This window comes from Numida meleagris, chromosome 6 (genome assembly GCF_002078875.1).
Source record: "Numida meleagris isolate 19003 breed g44 Domestic line chromosome 6, NumMel1.0, whole genome shotgun sequence".
In the NCBI taxonomy this organism is placed as follows: Eukaryota; Metazoa; Chordata; class Aves; order Galliformes; family Numididae; genus Numida; species Numida meleagris.
In genome coordinates, this window is record NC_034414.1 from 46,430,749 (window position 1) to 46,452,672 (window position 21,924).

At 40.4% G+C, this 21,924-nt stretch overlaps 1 protein-coding gene across 2 annotated transcripts in view; it reads right to left on the reverse strand.

Annotated features, from left to right (window-relative positions):
• ITPK1 (inositol-tetrakisphosphate 1-kinase) overlaps positions 1-21,924 on the reverse strand; it is a 139,592-nt gene that overhangs the window by 49,422 nt on the left and 68,246 nt on the right. For both annotated transcript variants that reach the window (XM_021403833.1, XM_021403834.1), the window contains exons 4-5: positions 19,220-19,345; positions 11,196-11,313 (exon numbers count right to left, since the gene is read on the reverse strand). In XM_021403833.1, coding sequence (XP_021259508.1) covers positions 11,196-11,313; positions 19,220-19,345 — 244 coding nt within the window. The remainder of the gene's footprint in view (positions 1-11,195; positions 11,314-19,219; positions 19,346-21,924) is intronic.

The window sequence follows — 21,924 nt, forward strand, 5'->3', positions numbered from 1 at the left end:
TTAACATTATGAAGGGCTCAGCAGCAATTCTACTTGTATTTGTTCTTGCATTCAGTGACTCCACAAACACAAACCCCTGCTTGCTTGTTTCTGCTTTCAATCCCTGACATATTGCCACTGAGTTGTAACGGAACACATTTGTGGGGCCATGCTGGAAAACACACCAAGCAACCAACGAAGGGTAAAAATAAAATAACGATTGGGGGACATGGGCAGCTATTAAAAAAATAGATTAATTGCCCAATCCAAACCACTGCTTGGCCCAACAACTGTCTTTGCTGGCTGATGTGAGCTGGTAGCATATCGCTGAGCAGGGACACGTGTAAGGCACTGCAAAAATAGCTTAGGTGGCTGCTGCAGCTGGTCACAAAGCCAGTCCTAGGTAAACAAACCTTCACAAAGCAGCCACCTAAAGTTCTCCACCCACAGTTGCCTGCAAGGAGCAACATATGCCATTTTGGCATAGACAATGCTATTGTTTCAACTACTTGGTTAGATAAACGATTTTAAAAGCTTCTCCAACCACTTAATGGCTACAAGTCTTTAGCCTGTTTCACAGTCTTTAATTCACAGAACGTCTTTGAAAATAATCACTCTAAGAAGAAGACAGGAGGGAAGAGGCAAAGCACTGCATGATCTTGGCTCAGGACAAGCACGCACTTGCAGAGAACTGCATCCACAGTGAAACTGCTGCCAGAGGGGCAATTACCACCTGGAAAGGTTACTCTGCACCAACACCTGCACTGATGTAGTTACACAGATTGGAAGGGTGCTTTATTCTAGTGCAATTTATCCCTCTTCCCACGCAGGAAGTTATGTAAGATCATCCACATTAGGGCTGTCATTTGCTGGTAGAAATGAAAAGCAACACACCTAATGTAGCCAAAACCACTTTAAATGTGACTTTCATAAAACTCTAACTATAAAACTAGATTACAGACATAGTAAGTCTTTAATGGCTATGTTCAAAACAAAGGGCATGCCAAAATGCCTACAATAGGGCTCACACTTTCATCACAGGTCTGAAGAAAGATGCTTTGCCATGAAGCACAAAGCAAAGCTCCTTTATGCTCACCTCATGGATGTCCAAAAGAACACATCACCTTTCTCCCAAGGACTCTTGGGCCAGAATTACAGTATGAGGAAGGAGAGAAAGAGGAGATTTCCCTCTTTTTTTCTTCTCCAAATTCTAAAATCTCAAAAATGCTGACCCCTTCCATCACTACTTCTAGGTTAATTATAAATGAGCCTTTTTTTTTCAATGAAAATGAAATAGATCACTTTCTTCTAACATTATTTTATTTCAAAATACTGAAAAACAGAAGCACTCATGAGCAACTCTGGTACCTAAGTAGTCACTTTTCCACAGTACAAGACGTCGAGGGGAAGCACTAAGTTTGCAGAATTGCCTGGATTTTATAAACAACTTTCAAATGAGGAATGCATACAAACATTGTGGAAGGTGTTGGAAGACACAACACTTGGTGCAAAACTAGCTAATGCAGAGTTCTGTAGTCCCTAAACACTTCTACTACCTAGACAAACACATTTAAGACTTAACAGTTTAACTAAGTGGCAGCCTAACAATTGATTAGAAAATGCTTGGTCAAAATTCATGATTACAACAATAAAATTTTCTGATCATGCTACAAAGGCAGCAAAACACATGCAAACAAGAACCCATCTGCAATCTAGTTTAACTGCAAGATAACCTAGACCAGACACACACAATGCAAAATTTATAATAGAACTCATTTTCCCTGCAGTAAAATACAAGGAAATTTCATTTGAACTGGTTAGCTTACTTACTGGAAATGCCTCTCCTGAACTCTATCTGCTTTCTGCCAAAATTGTTGTTGTTGTTTTTGTATCTGTAGTTTTTGTGTTTTGTTTTTTTTTTTTTAAATTTCTTAAATGTGAACAAAAGCACCACCCCCAGGAGCAACAACTGCATCAGTGAATTACAGAGGAAAAGAAATCAGTTTATAGGATACACTTTTCTCCTTCTAGAAAACCAACACTAATTGCCTAATTCTGAAGTAACTGCAGTTTATCTCCTAGCAAATTCTTGTAAGGATTCCCAAATCAGCAATTAGCATCTTTCCCATTGTGCTGCTCTGCCTAATATCTTATGCAAATTATACAATTTATAGCTTTAGATTTAATATGCGGTTGCCTAACTAATGCCACAGGGCAAGACGAGCCTGCTGATTCAGGAATGCATCACTCAACTGCCTCACCCTTATGAAGAAAGTGACAAACTCATTCCACAGATTTCTCTACCAGGGAAGAAATATTTGCTCCTGCTGCACCGTGCCCACATGAACAGGTGCAGATGGACTACAGCTCCCTCACAGCATCCCAAATCAGAACTCCTCCATTAGTTTGTCTAAGCGCTACAGTAGCCTAGTGACCAAACCCTTATCATGCTTACCTTCTCCTCCCCGTGTTCAAACAGTGCGCTGAAAGGCTTCCCAAGTGCTGACTAACTCTCAGAAGGTACCCCCTGGCAAACAAGGAGTTTGGCATTTTAGAGATCAAGAGTAAGAGGGGTTGCATTCAAAGCCCTGAATCTCAACAGCAAAAATCAAGAATGGCTGGTTCCAGGCCCCCAGGCTCTATTCATGGCATTTCTTCAGAAACATCACATTGTACAAGTCAAACAGGACCATTCAAACAACTCAGGTATTCCCACAGATTCAGCTGCAACAAAATCGCATGCTCTAGCTTACAATTCCCAAAACTTCGATGCTATATTCTGGCAGGTTCAGAAATTCCCTTAATACGTGCCTTGCTGACAATGCTGCATGTAGGCTGCCACGAAGCTAACTATTCATCAGTTAGCTTCATTAGTGTTGGGTAGATGTCTGCGCTGCTGACATCTGGCATCTCCACAGGGTGGATTTCACTGCTGGCTGCTCACTGAGACTCAGTCTGACAGAGCAAGCACCCCCATAGCATCCTCAAGCTGGTAAAGAAGGAGCTGGAATATGAACACTCCCCCATGCAGGAATCTCGATGCTGCATGTGAAGTTAACAAGCTCAGTAACAGCTGAGTTCTCACTTTCCTTCTTAGCCCAGGAGACATGAAATAAGCTGGCAGCTGTGCTGCAGCATGGGCAAAAAGCAGCAACTATTCTGATGGTGCACCAAGCTTGTTCAACCAACCAGGAGGATGAGACTTGTGGAGTGCTTACCTGTTCATTTTCATATTTACATGGGAGGTGCATTTTGCAACTTGTCAATTTTCTTCATGACTGCGCTAGGCAACAAAGGAGAAAATGAAACAAGACATTTTGAAGGTCACTGAAAGGTCCCAGTGTTGTAAGAAATGCCCTGTCCCAGACAAAGCACAACTGTGACCTGCAGGAAGATTTCTTTGATCCTCCACGAGAACAAGAGGGAATCAACAAACTTCTTCAAGGATTTTCAGTGATGTTGAGTTCCTGGTGTATATTATGAGTGTCTGCTCAGCCATGCCACAGTTCTGTCACCCCACACATACCCTGCCACACAGAGCTTAGTGTGGGCTATAGAAGAAAAAAACAATCATGAAAACAGCATCAAGTTGTACTTCTGAAAAAATAACACTTCAGCACATAAGGTTGTATTTGAATTTCCCATTTAAGATGTAAAGAGCGGATAATAATTAATATAAAATCCCAAGATTAATTAATATGAAATCCCAAGACTTCCCTCACAAGACAGTAAGACTGTTAAAATACTACTACTTGTACTAGGATTAGAACTAAGAAATGTTTTTAATCATCACCATGGTTTCAAGCACTCCTACTTCATGGGAGGTGAGAAGCAGAAGACAGGAATTATCAAACCACATGAGATCACAGGTCAAGCTGAGACCATGTAATCTCAGTTTCTGCTCTTCAGCAGTGGGCTTCAGACCAGAGGAAATGTGTGAATATATTGGCTCTGAAAAGATCTCAAGTTACGGAATTCAGAATTCATAAATCAAATTTCTCCCTAGCACCTACAAGTCATTACCATGCAGTTCAAAGCACAACAGTTCGTAAGTCTTCTAAACACAACTGTGAACATATCCTATCTTTTTCAATCTAGCTATTCTCATAGTTGATGCTTTATGGAAATTGTACAGATATTCTGTGGAACCCTATCCTGACACGGAAGGAAAAAGGAGAACATTTCTCCTTTTTTATTTATTCATAGTTTGTTTGTTCAGGTTCTTTTCCACCTCTGTCAGCCCCAGTTCCATCTCACTCTCCCCTTGCATGGCTGTCTCTTGGCCCTGACCATGCCTCTTTTCTCCAGCATTCTTATCATTTCTAACACATATTTTTAAATTCAGGAAAGGAGAACTGAAAACAGTCTTCTGGTAAGATAAAGTACTTTGTTTCCATAACTGTATGCCCAGTATCTTTAGTGCTATTTTTGGCCACTGTAAGATTTTTTGTTTGGTTCTGCTGGCACGTTCTCTTTGACCACTGAGGCAGAGGGGGCAGAAGTTTCCAGTGAGCTATCCACTTTGATGCTGAGGTCTTTCCTGAACATTGAGTCAATTTAGAAGTTAACAATGTGTGATGGTTCATAATATTTCTTTATGGGCCCAAGAGACTGCAGTAAATTTGATCTATCATCACACTGACTCCCCACTTAACTTTTGCTAGACCCACTTGATATTCCTGTCTCCCACTGCTTGGAAAAAACTAAGCCATTTGGATTTATCTGAAAAATTTTCTACCCTGTGATCATCTGCCTTTTCCGGAGTGGTTAATAAATGCCCTGGAACAGTGCTGGTATGGGACATTTGGCTTGCCACACTGGAAGCAGTTTGTTTATCCCTCTGTCTTTGGTCTTTGTCTTGCACTTTGTGATGTTTCAGTTTACTTAATATCAGCTCTCAATGGAAAATTTTTTTATGGAAAGTTGTCTAAATGCAGAATCCACCTAGCCAAACTTCAGCTGACAACTTTAAAGGACTCCAGCAGACCAGACGTCTTGAAGGCAGCCAGAACAACTTGGCCAACTCGTGCCATTTGGGATACATGCAATTTTTACTATTCGGATTATTTTACCCTGATTTAACAAGTAGTGGTTCACTCCTGGTGTACAGAGCTTCAATTGAATATGTTGCTTATTTCTCCACAAATGCCACTTGTTCTGAAACGTGAGTACATCCTGCCCAGTAAAAAGGCTACAATAGGATCCAACATCCTCTTGTAAGACTGCCACTCTTCCTCCTGACTCTAATGCTTTTCTTCTTGCTCCTTCTACCTCGGCAACAGCAAGCAACTGTACAAGAGAGGAGATTTCAGGTTCCCTTTGTGGCTTCTCTTTCTCTTCCTGCTACCTCTCAGGATTGGTTTAGTCCTTTGGAAGCAGCTGTCCACTTTCAAATTTCAAAGCCAAGCCTTGTTTATTTTAACACCAACATGCTCGTCTCTGTCAACCACCTCCTACATGAAAGAATGAGCTTTTATGAGAAAGATGTCAGATGACACCTCCTTGGGTCAAAAGTCCCAGCGTCTTTCCAGTTTGGAGCAGCAGGGCTGAGATGTACCAGGAGTGCTGACAACCAGGGTACACAGTGATGTCACACATGGCACTACTGTGTGCTGATGCTCTTCGGACAAGGTCCTTCCAGAGAATATTAATTTCATTCCAATTATTTCCCTCCACGCTTGTAATTTTCAGACAAATTAAAACACAGTGCATGAACATGCACTACCCTCAGAGCAAGGTGATGAGATGTCAGTTTGCATGTGCTCTTGGGAGAAAATCAACAAGGAAGATTTTTCCCTCCCGAACTGACATGGTTATTGCAGTAGCTAACATAAGCAGTCAACTCAAAGGCTTTAGTGATGTTTCCACACAAACAAGTGAGTCTCAGATAGATGATTTAGCACCTTTCAATTAAAAACAGATTTTTCCTTTCAATTTAATGCGAGCTTCAAACATGGAGGAAGGTTCCTAAAGTTGACCTATGTGAATATTCTTCTCCCTCTCATCTGACCAAAACTGCTAACTAAAGTAGGCCACAGACCACAGTGACCAGAGTTTCCAAAGGTGAACACACAGAACTAAGTACATATAGCTATTTTCAGGCATTTTAACTGGGTGGCCTAATTTTGAGAACTTCTGAGTATGCTCTGCTCCAGAAGTATACATCCCCCATGACTTCGAAAATGGAAAATTCAGATTACTTGCATTGTTGCTGACCTACAAGAACTCAGTTTTCTACTCATCAGTAGAACTATGATTTTGGATAAAACACATCACATGTTGCTTGTCATCAGAGACTTACTATGGAAGAGTCATATGCATGTATATTTGGAAAAGAGGATTCTGCCTGGAAAAATGTGGCATTGACAGGGAATAGACAGGCAGATATGTGTTGGGAGAAGGAGATGCACAAGGGTGCCATGCCCTAGGTCATGACAGCAGAAACTTGGAGCCCCAGATCAAGTGCCTTATCCATCGCATCATGCTGAGCCGCTCTCCTAGGTACAAAAGACACATGCAATTCAAGAAGTATTTCTAAGACAGAGAGACAGAATTTAACAAAAAGAAACTCAAGGGAGAGAGAATGGTGCAGAGTTCTGTTCCAAAATTTTGCGAAAAATTGGAATGGTGTGCACACAGCAACAGTAACTCCTGTAACATAAACAATCAAAAAAACGATTTCAAATACACACTGATGAAAATATCACACATAAATGGTTTTATATTGTTTTGTCTGCCCTTAGGGCATAGTTCTTCTATTTCAAAAAAGGAGAAATTCAGGATTCACAACTGGGTTCATACATGAACTCTCTTAGAATCATGAAAAAAACAACAGGTAGAAATGTTTACAGAAATGAACACCAGGGTCCACAATATGTAAAGTTCCAACGCTACTGAAGAAACTGCATATAGGTGACAGAAAAGGAAGCTGAGTTTTATATGCAGGCACTAACTAGATAGAGCACCTAGCGTGTAGCATGTTGGTCACAGTTTTGATTTTAATTCCTTTTGTTTAGATTATTATGTGCAATATGTATCAGGAAGGTTAAAAGCTTTTCATCTTCAAAATAAAAAGGCTTCATTACCAAGCCAACTCACAGTGATTATCTACTATCACCTTAAGGATAATTTAAAAAGTCAGGTCTTGAACTCTGAGGCTGTAAGATCATAGCTTTTCAACACAGCATCAGAGAATCTAGTTATCTCTCATGAGGCAGAAGCTTCAAAAAGGCTGACCCAGCTCCAACCACATGCTACCCTGCTAAAGTGAAATTTCTGTTAAATAACATCCCTAATCTTTCACCAAACATTACAGAATCTGTTCTAGAGCACTTTGATATCAAAAGTTATTCTTCACAGATAAGTAAACAAAGCAATGTAACTGCCAAGAGAACTCAACTACCATACCAAAAAAGTCTTTTCAGTGATTTATTTCAAGACAGACCTGCCAGCTATGTAGGACATGAGTAGAGAATGCAAACTTTTTTCAAAAGACTTAGAAGTGAAGGTTTCAGAATGACTAGTTCTCTCTGACCCTGCACTCAAAATAAGAGAGAACAGGAAAAAAGAGGAAGTCACAGCCCTGATCAGGCTATTTCTTCCAAAAAAGAAACCACTAAAATCAATGCTAAAATAGCTTTACATAAATGCATGAATATTTTTAGAAGAGTGCCCCATTTCCTTCTAAAGGAGATACTACTATTTAAACTGAAAAAAACAGGATACCTGCAAGTCACTTTACCCCTTGTCAGCTACATGCTAGTGTGCTTGGTTCAAGGTGATCCTGGAGTAGGTTGCCCAGAGGGGTCGTGCAGCCTCCATCTGTGCAGATACACAGAATCCAAATGGACATGGTTCTGAGGAACCTGAGGATCCTGCTCTGAGCAGGGGGATGGATTAGGTGGTCTTCAGAGGTCCTTTCCAATCTTCATGACTCTGAGAACCCCATATCCCTGCAAGGACTGAGTGGTTATGGTGTCAAGTCTACAATCTGGAAATTCCAGGTTTAACTCTGTGCTTTGCTCCAAACTGCATGTGTAACTCTTGCCTACTTAATTGTAGTTTTCCTCCACCTCAGTTCCTTTACTAGCTACACACTGCAATAGCAGAGACAATGTGTCTGGCACAAAAAGCCTGTTCCAACCTGTTCTCGAGAGGCTGGATCAAATTGCCCTTCATTCACGATTGGCTTCATGAAGAGCATCCTGCAGGACTTTCAGAAAGCTTAGCAATGTCCAGGTGCCAGTTTCAGGCACTTCATAGAATGATTCCTTTTATCAGGCCATATGGAGAATTCACTGTTAAAAGGCAGTAACCTGGATATTTGAATGATAACTATGTATACAATCAAGCTGTTCACCTAACACCAAGCCCTATCTGTTGCAGTATGTGGTCACCTCAGCAACACCCACCATTTCTGAAGATGTAGGCAAGCGACCAAAACGTGTTCATCCTCCCTTTAACTAGTGTAAACCTCTAATTATACTTAATTATATTATTTTCAACAAGCTTGAAATGAAATGCAAACTGAAGATCATAAATAAGGAGTATACTTTATAGCTCCTCTAAATCATAATTCAAAGGCAAAGATCACCTGAATCCAAAACTGCCCTCTGAATGGTTTTCCAAAGCAGGCCATTTCTTCCCACACCAATGCCAAACCGTCCCAAGCGTACGGCATTCCTTTGGAAGACAGAATTCCTTGCACTGAGCTTAAACCACCACATTCAGAATGTATCCTGTGATAAAATGGGCTCTCTAGTTACAGCTAAATTCTAGGATATCATTCTTGGTAGTGACTTCCTTTCTAAATTCCAGAACAAAAAAGATGCGACTTTAAAAATCTTATGCTATTTACAGATGTATTACTTTTGGTTTGAGCTTTCTCACTGCTCATTGCCTTGGGATATTCCATGACAGCTGCAGAGCAGAAAACACTGTTTAGCAGGTAAAAATTCGGAGGGGAAAAAACCCACCACACTGTCTAGAGGGATGCAGCTATTTTGGTCTCCTCTACTGCAAATGATTACACGTGGGATTACAGAGGCTGGTCTGCTTGGGCCAGAACAAGAAGTCAGCCAGTTACTCAGCTCTCTTGAGACTTGCCCTGCTAAATACAAAGGTGGTTCAAGGTCTCCGCTATGACATTTCTGATGATGAGAAAGAAATAAGCTGAGCTATAGGTGTGTCATGGTTTTATGATTTTCGAGTATTGGTACTCCACATCATAACATCATGTAGTGAATGTACCTGGTCCTCAGAAGAGAAGGACTACTACAGTCCCCACGGTACTTTGCTCCTCTGTTACCATTTTCCAGCCGGAGGGAAAAGATAAAAGCTCTCAGTATAAAAACTTGCAGATCACGAGACCTCGTCCCTTTTTCCGCCATCTCTCGTCTTGGCAGCACCTCGCTCTCCAGCCGTCTTATCGTCGGTAGTAGAGTAAGGCCTACCTTGATTTTGGGACATTCTCTCTCTCTGTATTGGATTTATCAGCTTAATTTGTAATTATATTGTATTATAGTGTGTTGTTTTGCATTCCGATATTTTATTTAGTAAATTAGTTTGTTTCTCCTCAGATTGTTGCCGCTGTTCTTTGCTCTCAGGGCCATCTCCCTATGCTTTTCCCCTTTCCCCTTTTCCCGGGACGTGGGCCCGTGGGTCCCCCGTCCCCTTCGTCACGGAATAGGGCCTAACGCCCGTAAACCGTTGACAAGGTGGGAGACCTGGGGGCATAGCTCTGGTCTGCTAACACGAGAGCAGCCTGTGAGAACAGGTGAGGCTTTTTCCTGCCTCATTCCTAATTTTGTTAACAGCTTCTCTTTGAAGCTGTCAGTTTAAAATGAATAAAAATCGACTTTTACCTTTTTCTTCCTTAACAGTTTTCCCTCTTTTTTTTTTCTCTCAGTTTGACCAGTGGAGGCTGAAATATGTGCAATTCAAACTCCTTGCAAATCTGGATGCTCTCCTGAGCATGATATTACCACAGAGAAAATAAGGACAATAATATCCATAACAATTTAAGGAAAAAACAAATAAACAACAACAACAAAAAAAACAACCTGAATTTCTCTGCTGCTAGGAAAAAAAAACACAAAAGAACAACTCATCTTCAGAGCACAGATTTCCCTCAGTAACTCTTTCCCATTCACATACAGCAAAAATCACTTCAAAACAAAATCCTTTTAAACTAATTGAACATTTACTCATAAAGCACATGGGAGACTGCTGCTATTAGTCTTCATTTTACATATTTGAGAGGCTCCTAAAGACACTACTGATAGGGCCAAGCAGGTCAGATGCAAACAGTATGTCAATAAAACCCCAAATTACAAAAATACAAATTGATGAGTTTCCTTTGTGCCCATGAAATAGTAATAACACAATCGTAAAGAAAATTGCAACAATGCCACATTAGAACATAGATCAAAAATGCAATTTCCCTGAAATGTAGTCATGTAACATAAGAAACAGCTACTTGTAGAGCTTCTTTAAAGCTAAACAGAAAAGCCAAGAAATGTTTCAAGAAAATGTCAGTAAAAGAAGTAGAAAGGGAATGAAAGACTAACTTAACCTAACAGTTAACATGGTAAGATACTAGAATTATTCAGGTTTAAGAAGCATGACTTCCAAGTATGGGAATTCAACTCAACTGAGTCCAAGTAAAGGCAACCATGTATGTCAGGTAGCTAGCCAACACCAGTAGGGCATTTATGCTTTTTCCTAGCAATTATCTTGTGCGACAGGCATCCAGCATTTCTCAAGCATCTTAGCTCTATTAACAATTCAATTTTTTTCAGTTCTTTCAAAAATTTTTTTTCTTTTTCCATAAATCTCCAAATTCAAGCCTCGGGATTCTTACGACAAGCTGTTAAGTTTGTAGAAACACCTCAATTTAACAGCTTGCACAGAAATAAAATGTTTTCCTGAAAATTTCTGTGAGCACTCACTGTAGTTAATACACTCCCCGTTAAAACAACATCATATTTTTAACCAGATCCAAACCTCCTTTGCATGCTTTGAAAGAGAAGAGCACTGGGGTCCAGAGTGCAATCCCATGTCACCAGAATGCTTCAGTGGTTGTGCTCCCATGAAGAGAGAATTAGAGGGGCCCAATGCCATGTTGGAAACCTCATAGCCAACCTCCAGAAGCCAGCTGCTTCCTTCCCTACAAATCACAATAAAAAGTCTTCTGGGACAGTAGGTAACTGGCCTACCTTGCATGTATCCCTCTATTTGTCGAATGAGCTCATAAGACTTGGATCGGTCCAGAAGCGTACGAATAGCTGGAAGAGGGTCCAGGATAATGGTTTCTGGATGAGCATCAATATACTCCTGCAAAACAAATATGAAGGAAAAAAAAGAAGGCATTAGGTTGGCTGAAGAGTGTGGAAAATAGTGGAAAGAGAACAAAGTTAAAAACTTCAGTCAACATCCAACCTCTCTTCTATAGGAGTGAAAAAGACACTGTTTGCAATTTCTGCAATGCAGAATGTGGCGACAGACTTGATGCTGACATTTGAAACAAAGACAAATGTGACAGCTAACTGCTTCAGGATGGCAAATTCCTACTGTGGACTCACCATCAGCAGTGAAACCTGCGCTGCAACCCCATCAGCTCAGAAATGAGCCAGTGGCAAAGTGCCACAGTAACAGCTGTGAGCAGGGAAGAGAAAAGCCATTAGCAGAAGAAAGATGACACACCGCTATCTTGGGGTCAGTCCTGCACAGAATTAATACACATGAACTTCAAAACTGCCTAAGCTAAGCTCAGAACTACATCTGGGTTCCTTAGTGCTGCTATTAAAACTGTCCTCTAGCTGTTCTGAATGCTGTGTTAAGAGCTGGTTGATAAGGACTGGAATTAAAGTAAATTGGTAAACAAGAATCCGTCTTATCTCATCCAAACTAGGACAAACACTTCCAAAGCTAGCAGCTGTTGTTCTTTAACCCAACTTCCAAAAGCCATTTTGCATTTCTATTCATTTATTTATATTTGTTCATGTAAATGGACAGTAATGGCTCCTGCAAGTACCACACTTTCATGAACATCCTGCAGTGTTTCTCATGGTGTATCAGTTCTTCCCTTGTTAATGTGGTGACAGCCCCTCCACCCTGACCACGTTGGTTCCATGTTGTGCTCAAGCTCCATGTGTGTCCACCTAGGCCCACTCTGTATGTACTGATCACTCCCCCCCACACATACATTCATCCTCCCTTTGGCCTCAGTCTCCTTCACTCCCCTGCAAGGAGGAAATTATTTTTCCCTCTCTCCATTCCTTGCGCAGCTTCCAAATCATCCTGATGTTCATTTGCTATTAATGACTACCCTCACTGTCCTGTGCTCAGGTATACTCCACACTAGTTTGGCTCACATTAGCCTATGTATTTCCAGAAGCAGCTCTGGCTTTTTAATACTTTCTGTAAGGAACTTCAAGGCACTTCATTTATAATGATAATAGCTCTAAATCATATTAGAAGATGATCCAAGAACTAAGCTTGACACATCATAATGAAGTTTAACAGGAATGAAGGTCTGATCCTGAGGCAATTCTACACCAGGCAATGCTTCAATAGCAGTAAGCATCTCAGCTGACTTTCCAGTGACTGACTGCTTATCTTGCTGCCTTAATGAGACTCCAAGAGCTCTGCAAGGCAAACACAAAATAACTACCAAGCACAAGGGCTGTTTCCCAGAAGCCATGTAGAGCCTGGAGGACTTAATAGTGTAAGACAACCTCTTCAAACACACACAGGCGCCTGAGTACAACCTTCCCTTATTGGGAAAAAAAAAAAAAAATGGATGAGCTATTACAAATATGAACTTGGAGTAGTTACAGAAGGACAATGACCGAACCCAAAAGATAGCTTTCAGGAGAGCACAGCCTAACAACCCTCACCGTTCAATTTTTCTCTGGTCATTCCAACAAAACAACTCCGTGCTTTCCCTTGGTGGATTTACTAAAGACTGGAGTCTGAAGTTGGATACCAACAACCCAGACAACAATCTGTTGGACATTTAGACTTTCCTGCAATATTTTGAAAAGGCTCTGTCCCTGGGCTGCAGTTCAGCTTGACCCAGACAATGTTTATGTTTTCCTCTTCCTAATCTTTGATACAATAAATACAAATAAGAAAAAAACAGGACTTTTAACAGATCTTCCTTTGTTTGTATTCCAGGCTTGGCATTCAGTAAGGTACCAGCCCTGCTACTGGCAGAAGGCCAGCAATGAAACTTGAAATCAAAGACAGACAAAGTATTTCATGTTCCCTATTAAATACCTCTGGATATAGCCCAGAAATTTTTTTTAAAAAGTTCTTCTTGAGAAGCATATATATAGGTGAGAACAGAATTGATTGTCATTTTACCCAAAAAGGCAACACTTGTTTATAAACATATTTAACATTTTAACAGAAAGTTGATACAGTATCTACTCAAATATTAGGTCATTAGATGATAAGAGATACTCACTGACTCATTGACTTGACTTTACTACTAAGTAATAAAACTTCTATAACCTATTGTTTAATATTAAACAAAAACTGCACATAAAAATGTCAGCAAATGAACCAGTAGTAGTGTTTGGATTTGTGTTTTCCTGTGTACAGAAACATGGAGATGACTGCTTATAACAACTAATGGATGTTTTCCAAGGGGAAAACATGTATAGACTGAAACAAAATTCATCTAATGACCTTGAATCAGGTTCAGACTTAAAATATAAAAGTTCCTCTCTGTTGTCTAGGGCTGTAGTGCCCTCTGTGCACAGACATCTCCTCCCAGAAGGAAACCTATAGGCAAGGTGGATCTTCAACATATAGCGAACCCAAAATTGTCTGTCTCTTTAAACCTATGAGATTCCTGTAGTGGTTGAGAAAGATACTGGAGGCAGCACAGGGCAGTGGGCAGAACCCCATCTGTTCCTCTTCTATTCATTCTGCATCTGAAAGCAAATTTCTGAGCTCTTGGCTTCCATGGTTTTCCTTCAAGCTTTATCTTGCAAATACCTATCCTCAGGAAGCTCTCCCACTCCAGTTGGCTCTTGGATAAGAGATTTTTAGTTAATTTTGCCTGTTTATAAGGCTCTTCCAACACCAATGTAAGAGAGAGTTATTTTTCAAATGGGAAAAACACAGGCACTGGCCTGTGAATTCAAGTGCAAATAGACTATTTCAACTATATGTCTTATCCTGTCCCACCAATAAGAAAAAAAATACTAAGCTTTGAATGTTTCCTTTGATTTTTCACATGCCCTTTTCAGCAGAACACATTAAAAGAAATTTGAAAATTGTACTTTCAGAGTATAAAGCTGGTAACTAGGAACAGAATGGGCTGGTACACTAAAAAAAAAAGAAAAAAAAGAAAAAGTACAAAAAATCCACAGCATCATCTCCTCATCTCTGTATGTACCCAAATCACCTTTTTGAAACTGAGATATCTGATGAAAGCAATCAGTACAGCATGAGCAAAACCTAACTTCTCACCTTCTAAAATATCTCCCTAATTTCCCCTCATCTCAGTCCCAAGCCCTTCTAATAGTAGAGCTCTTCCTAGACAACTTCAGAGTAGGAGAGCCAGAAGTAGGAAACATGGGCAGCGGTGGGGAGGATGAAGACCAGAGCAAGGAACATTTTTCATTTTTATCAACCTGACAGTTCAGGCCTAGGAATAAAATTATTTGTGATGCCTTTTCAAGAAGGCTAATGCAAAGAGAAACTGATCAAAAAAGCTATGAAAGACAAATTAACAATCCTATTGATTTTCCATCACTTAAGGTCATCAATTTGAATGGAACAGACAGAAAGAGCTGCAATGAATGAAGCTGTGCAAGCCCCTGTATAGCTATGACAGCTGGCTACTCAGAGAGTATTTTGCTATCATCAGAGCTTAAACTTTCCTAGTCAGCAGTGGCTTACACCAGACAAAACATATTCAATTTTCAAAGCTATAAACTTTACCTGGAAGGCAGGAACTGGGGTAACTTGGTTCTCCTTCTTACCAAAATGACAGGAACAGCAGCAAGTGAAAGGGTACCTCAGGTACCCTTCACACTTGACTTCTCACCCATGTTCCTCTGGTCAAGAAGGAAACGCCAAGGACTTTAATGTTGTGGTGTTTTGTGGTTTTTTTTTTTTTTTTAATTACATGACAAATTATATTCAATCAGCTCAGCCCAGTGTTGTTGTGGGTAGGATGGGAGGCTCCACATTCTCTAATGTAAGGGTTGAAGTATCTTGTGAAGCAAATGGAAAAATTTCTGTTTGTCCTTCATGCAAATCACTAGGTGCTGCGCATGGTCTTCATTTTGGCTTTGACAGACATCACTAAGCACTCAGCACTAATCTTCAGGGCAGTGGAGCACAATTAGCAGCTGCCAATGCTCTCTAGAGGAACTGTAGTCTAGACTTCATCCAAATAGCACAGAGACCTCAGAAGGCTCAGTCCTAAAGGTCTTCTGCAGTTAACAGACCACTAGCAGCACGCAACTCCTCCTCACCATTTTGAGAGTCTGCTTTAACAATAATTTTTTACAATGCAATTGAGAGCAGTCATTAAACAGCAAGACAAAAATGGCACGCAAAGAGGCTTCCCAGTCTGCAAGCACTCGGCACCAGACTGCAAGTGTTTGTCACAGCCTACAGAGAGCAGGCACACAGATCCAGCTTCCTCCCCAGCTCTTGCAGAAGAGATGGTCAAGGCTTCTACAGTACAGCTCTGAAGTAAGTTATTTTTCCAAAGGACAGAAATGCAGCTTGGAGGAGCCCTTGCTTTCTGCTTCCTGAAAGACTGCTCCATGGAGCCACCAATAAGCCAAGTGCCAGGTTTCATCTCGATGTTACATTTATATTCAATAGCAGGATAATTAGCATATTGAATTGTGGACCGTTTTGTCATATCAAGTTCATCAGAATCCTATAGGTCAATTTAATAAGCAATAAGGGAACACGCTATTTGCACTATCAGCTCCTCATATTAATCTCAAAAAGGAGTTAATAACATTTTCTTTAATTTATGGCTTGGGGATGCAAATGAGATAGTCTAGATCACACAATGAAACTATGGAAGGAACATATATCCCAGAATTCCTTTCAAATTCTCTAAGCATTACATTACACTTCTTTGCAGGAAGATGGCATCCTCAAAAAATAGATATATTAGATAATTGTTTACTGAACAACCAGGGACTAATGACAGAGAGAAGAAAGAACATCAAGTTCTGCTCTAACATTCTTGGCTTTTTTGTTATTGTCATTTGTGGTTAAATTTAATATTGCTAACTATGAAGGCCTTGAAGGCCAGCTGTATCCAAGCATTTTTAAGAACAACACAAGTTTCTAAGTGCAGTCCAGCAGCAGCTGTTCTAGAGCATGCCTGGGCAAAACTTGCCATTGCAAGCACAGCAATGCTGAATTGGAATTAGGCAAAGTGTCCAAAAGAGACTAATGTCATCATCACCAGTGACATGAAATTTAGATGAAAGTTTAGAGGAGACCTTAATGCATGAACACAATTCCCCTGCACAGGAGACTGGTATGAGACAATGCTCTTTATCCATAGGGTGCTTTCCACCCAATTTACATCCTTGTTCAACTGTTAGCTGAACAAGTTCAACTGTATTAACCCATTAAGTCAGGAGACAGTGAACTACTTCTTCAGTATCTGAAGCATGCCCAGACCTTATCCTTGATTCCATCTGTCTGCACTACTTGCACTTGGGGAAAAAAAAAAAAAAACCACAGAAAGTATGTATTACAGGGGAGGGAGATTTTCCGATGATACAGCTGCTTACTGATTAACAGATCTGCAGACACTTTTAGGTTGCTCTGATACATATGTTGCTTATGACCCAGGTATATATGCATTAACTTTACTTTCTACAACACTTGATACAGAATCCAAATTTCCAGTATTATCAGAACAAAAAAAAAACCTTTCAACTTCCCATCAGCCCACTGCTAATTATCTTCCTAAGACCACAGCACTATTTTTGCCTGAATATTGATATTTACAGGAAAATTACAATGTCCTTTATAAGGAACAGAGTTCAGTTTATGAGCAGAGGGTGATAAGCTGAGGCACAGAAAGGCATTTTGGATTCAATGATCTCTGAAGGTCCCTTCCAACCCCTGTAATTCTTTGATTTTAGGATATAAGGGTGGAGAGAGAGAGGTTTCTGACTTGTAGCTGCAGTTTTGTTTCAGTATTTTTCTAAGGGAATGTTTGTTGGTTTTAGGCCATTGTGTCTCTTTCCAAGTGATAATACTCTTTTGCAAGCGCTATCAACAAAGATACAAAAAGTAAGTCCCTGAAGAATAAACACATAAATACATAGCGCTTATCTCTCACCAATCTCAGAATCTATCTCACAGACTCATTAGATAAAAAAAAGTTTTCATGGAGATTTTCTAACTTAAGTAGATTTAAAAGCAAAGCTTCAATACTTAACCTATGCAAAAATAACGGACTAATTTATTTAAATACCAACAAAGATACATAGAATAATGTCAAGGTACATTGTGATTACTTTAAGAAATTTATCAGGACAAGGGATTTAGTTTTAGTGGGTCATTTTATCTCTAATAGCATTCCACTCATGCAGTAGCTGTCACACCAAGAAGAGCCCATTAAATTCTCAGTCTAAGCCAAGGTTCTCACTGCAAAGTACTCTGCACCATCTCATACTGAACTTCATATTGGTGGTTAAATGCAGCTTTAGGAAAATATGTCCTCCATACTTAGTAGTGCTTCTTAAAGACCTCACTTAGGTATTTGAAAAAGGAACAGCTTATGACCTTCAGTAATTAAATTCAGTAAATTGACTAGATGAAATTCTTATTAAAAATATTCAATATCCATTGGTGAGTTCTTGCTCAGGAACAAAAGAAATGTGTTTCAGATACTAACTGCATTGCTACACTGTTTTCTAATGCTTGCACAAATCTGTTATCAGCGTGTTTTGCAGGGGACAAAGGAGGTACTGCAGCATTACACAAAGATGAGATCTCCATGCCTCACTCTAACAGAGACCTTCAGGAATGCAACCAACAAAGTAAGGATCAGGTATCAGGAATCTCATGAGTTTTACACAGCTGTGACCAACTCAACACATGAGCCCTTTTCCCTCTTCAAGCATTATTTTTTCCCATCAATACAATGTGTCTATTATGAAGGCAAATTAGTTGATGTCTGAAAGAGGGAAAGACTGTGAGCTTTCGCAGAAGGTCTCTGAAGTTCATCTCTCCATATGCTACTTTGGGCATTTGAAATTTCAAGCACTGTGGGATGTAGATGCCCAAGGTACTCAGTGATGAATAGTCATATAATCTTCAGAAAACTGTTACCAGAGGGCCAAACCCACAAGTCAAACTGTATCTCCTGTGTGAGTTTGAATAACAGACAGGTGGGAGGAAGCAGAGAAGTCTTCTATCTAAAGCAAAGAATATTTTCTCCATTAAGTACAACATTTTCTGCATTATTAAGAGAAGAACACTAAGCAGAGCAAACAGTACATGATTTCCCAAGACAGCAAAGCTGTGAAAACTGCAAAATTTGTCTGAACTGTTCTTCCACCTGACATAAGCATATTTCATACATTTTGGAAAATATCTTACTCAACTTCTCTGTAAAAAAGAGAAGAACATGCCTTTGATCAAAACTATCCATCAGAAATGTCACCTTTTAAAATGATAAATGCATCACCATTCACACTATGATAGGAATTCTTTGGGAAAACAGTTCTCTGTACTACCGTGCCTTGCATATTTCTGACTTAGCAACGTTAACTTGGAAAAAAATAAAAAGCACACCAGGATGCTATTAGAGGATGAAAATACTGATACTAGCCTTGGTGTTACAGAACTTAGCACTCCAATAAGAGTGAAGAACGGACAGGATTGGGTCAAATTATTTTAGTAGCTTCTGTCATATAGAGACAGATGTAAAGGATCCTGGAAACACCTGTTTTTTGTTAACTACACTAGTGTTCTTGAAATGACGTTCAAACTTTTGGTGGGAAACCAGTTATTACTAAACTTACAAATACAACTAAGACGTATCCAGAGGTGACAGTTCATTTTAGACTGACAAAATGATGCTTTCTGGGCTCTAGGGCTGGGCAGCAGCATGCCAGAGACCTCTTTTTACCAAACATCATCAACTGTATAGAGAACAGACTGAGTTTGCTGCACCAAGATCATCCTCTTGCTTGAAATGCAGAAGTGCTACGGAAGAACCACATACCTGGAACCTCTGTACCAACTCCAGTGACTGGCTGTCATTCTGGTCTGCTTCGAGGATGACATCTGTCAGTTTATGTATGATCACATCCAAAGGGCCCTGGTCTTCAATGGGTTTGGTGAGGTCAAGCTGAAAAAAAAAAAAAAAAAAAAAGAAAACTTTTATCAATATATGGAGGTTGTGAGGCTCACTGCCCAAGGTGTTGCCATCACAAAGGGCATGTGCTTTACACATTGCCTTTATTTTGATACCTTATCCAAATCCCTGACAATTGACATTTCATTGGCTGCCAAGAAACTTTACTCAGATATTTACTTCTCATCAGCGTACATCTAATTCCATGAAAAGGCAGTGAAACTGCTGCCAAGCACCCTTCTTCCAAAGGTCTTTCTGTGCTTCTTCTCCATCTTGAGCCAGTATTTCCTTCTTTGCTCTCCTCTCTGTCCTTACACACACATGCAAAAAGACTGAGCCAACAAAAATCACCACCACTAATAAAAGGAACACGTCCCGTGCCCTTTGCCCTTTGAGCCTGCACAGAACAGCACCCAGGATGGTCCTACAGATAATGCAAGAGAAAGTGATCCAGGATGTCTGCAAATTCCTCTGCTGCAGGGAGAGCTACCCAGCTGGCATAGAGGAGCGCTGCTCCCTAAGCACGGCCAATGCAGTTCAGCAGGATGCAGGGTAGGGGAACACACATTGAGGATGGGTTTGGCAGAAACTCAGCTCCAGACAGCAAGGCTGGCACAACATTAGTGGCAATGTGTCACAGGGCTGGGTACCCAGTACCGAGACAGGGTTCAGAGAGCATTAAACTGGGTCTTCACTGTCTCATTGCCTCGGATTTTGTCTTATACAGTTTCCCATCCTATGCTTTAAGGAAGGTAACGAGACAGGATTGACAGAGCTCGAGCACCAGTGAAACGAAAGCAATAGAAACTTTGTAGCCATATAATAATACGCTAGTTGCTACTTTCACTGATCCCTGTAGCTGAACTGGTTTTCTTCTACAGGCACTCTGACCAGGGCTAGGCTTGAGCAAAATAAATGGAATCAAACTAAGACACAATGACAAAGCCCATCTCTGCTTGCATATTACAATCTACTACTGCTGTCAGCTACAGGCTGAGGCTCTGGTACCATCTCTGAAGTACTCATGTAGATCCTAATGCAACTGAAAAATACTGCACATCTTCAGAGGAGAGCAACAGACTATGCTTGCATGAGAGCAGCAGGCTCCCTGTATGCAAAGATGATGTATAGGCAAGGACAAACAGAGCCAGTGGGGCTGCCCAGTGGGCCATGAGCTGTGGGTGAGCAGCCTGCAGGAGGGTGGCTGTGCTGAACCTATATTTCAATTCCTGCAAGCAGTGCAGCAAGAAGACTGAATGCAGACATAAGTGTCTGCAGAATCAAGACAAAATGAAGTTAAATACAGCTTAGCTAAAAATGGGGAAGGAGAGGATCTACTGCAAAAAAGTTCCAGAAAATTAGTTAATAGCTTAAGAGAAATGTCAGATGAGCCAGCTACATTTCCTGAGCTTTTTTTCATTTCCCTACCACATCTGGAAGGAAATAGTAAAATAAGGGACCCATTTAACTGGGTCAGAAGATTCTCAGTTGCCAAGACAAAAAAAAAAAAAAAAAAAAGTGAATTAATCCATTTTCAGGACTTCCACTTTGAAAAACACTGAGAAGCAAGTAAGTATTGGAGTTTGGTTACCCCACCATGTTCTTACGGCAGTTGCAGCTCAATATGCAGAGAAACATTAAAAAACAAGAAAACAGTCCTCCCTTTCAGCCTTGACCCAGGAATAGAAGCAGCCTTCAAGGCACATCCAGGCACAGTGTTTTCCAGAAACATAAGACATCTATGCAAGATAACTTCCTCACAACAACTGTGTCAGCCAGAACCAATGGGCACATTATTCTGGGCATGTAAACAAAATGCACCTACCAAGATTTGCATAGGCAAACCAGAAAATGTTAAAAAGGGCCATGTAACAGTGCTCTGCCTCTTGCTTTGTGAATAAAACAATCCAGGAATGGCAGCACGCTTGGGCAGCTGCTCCTGCGCTATTCAATGAGCGCTTAAGTGGCTCAGCAAGGGCAGCAGGTACATTTCAGCCATACAAATCTTCAAAATTTGATCCAGCACTTTGCGGATTGGAGGATCAAACTGTTCGCATGAACAAGTTCTCTGTGTTCTGGGCCACACTGTGGAGAGCAAACATTTCTGAGCCGCGCAGAATTTGGAAGTGTTCCACCTTCCTTTTATATATCAAGGAAAAAGAAGTTAAAGAAAAAGGAAAAAAAAAAAAAAAAAGCTTGGAAGGGGAAAAAAAAGGAGCCTTTTCAAGTAGAGTATCGGACCCAATCACAAGTCAGTGAAAGTACAGTGCAAAATTTCTGCTGGCCCTCTGCTGAGACAAACACTGATTCATTGTTCGTCATCAGCTGGAATTAGAGCCCTCCTACTTCCCTTCTCTTTCAGCATCTCTCTTTCCAAACATCTTTGCATTTGACATGATTACCCAAAGGTTTGTTTTCGAACAGAACTAACACCATAGCAACAGAAGTGAGAGCAAAGATTTATCAGCACCAGTTTGAAAAAACAGAAACAGAAACCATGGCCATGGTGCGCTTTCTTCTGTGAAGTATGCTACGGTCTGTATTGCCTACTCTGCTTTTTCAAAAAATGGAAT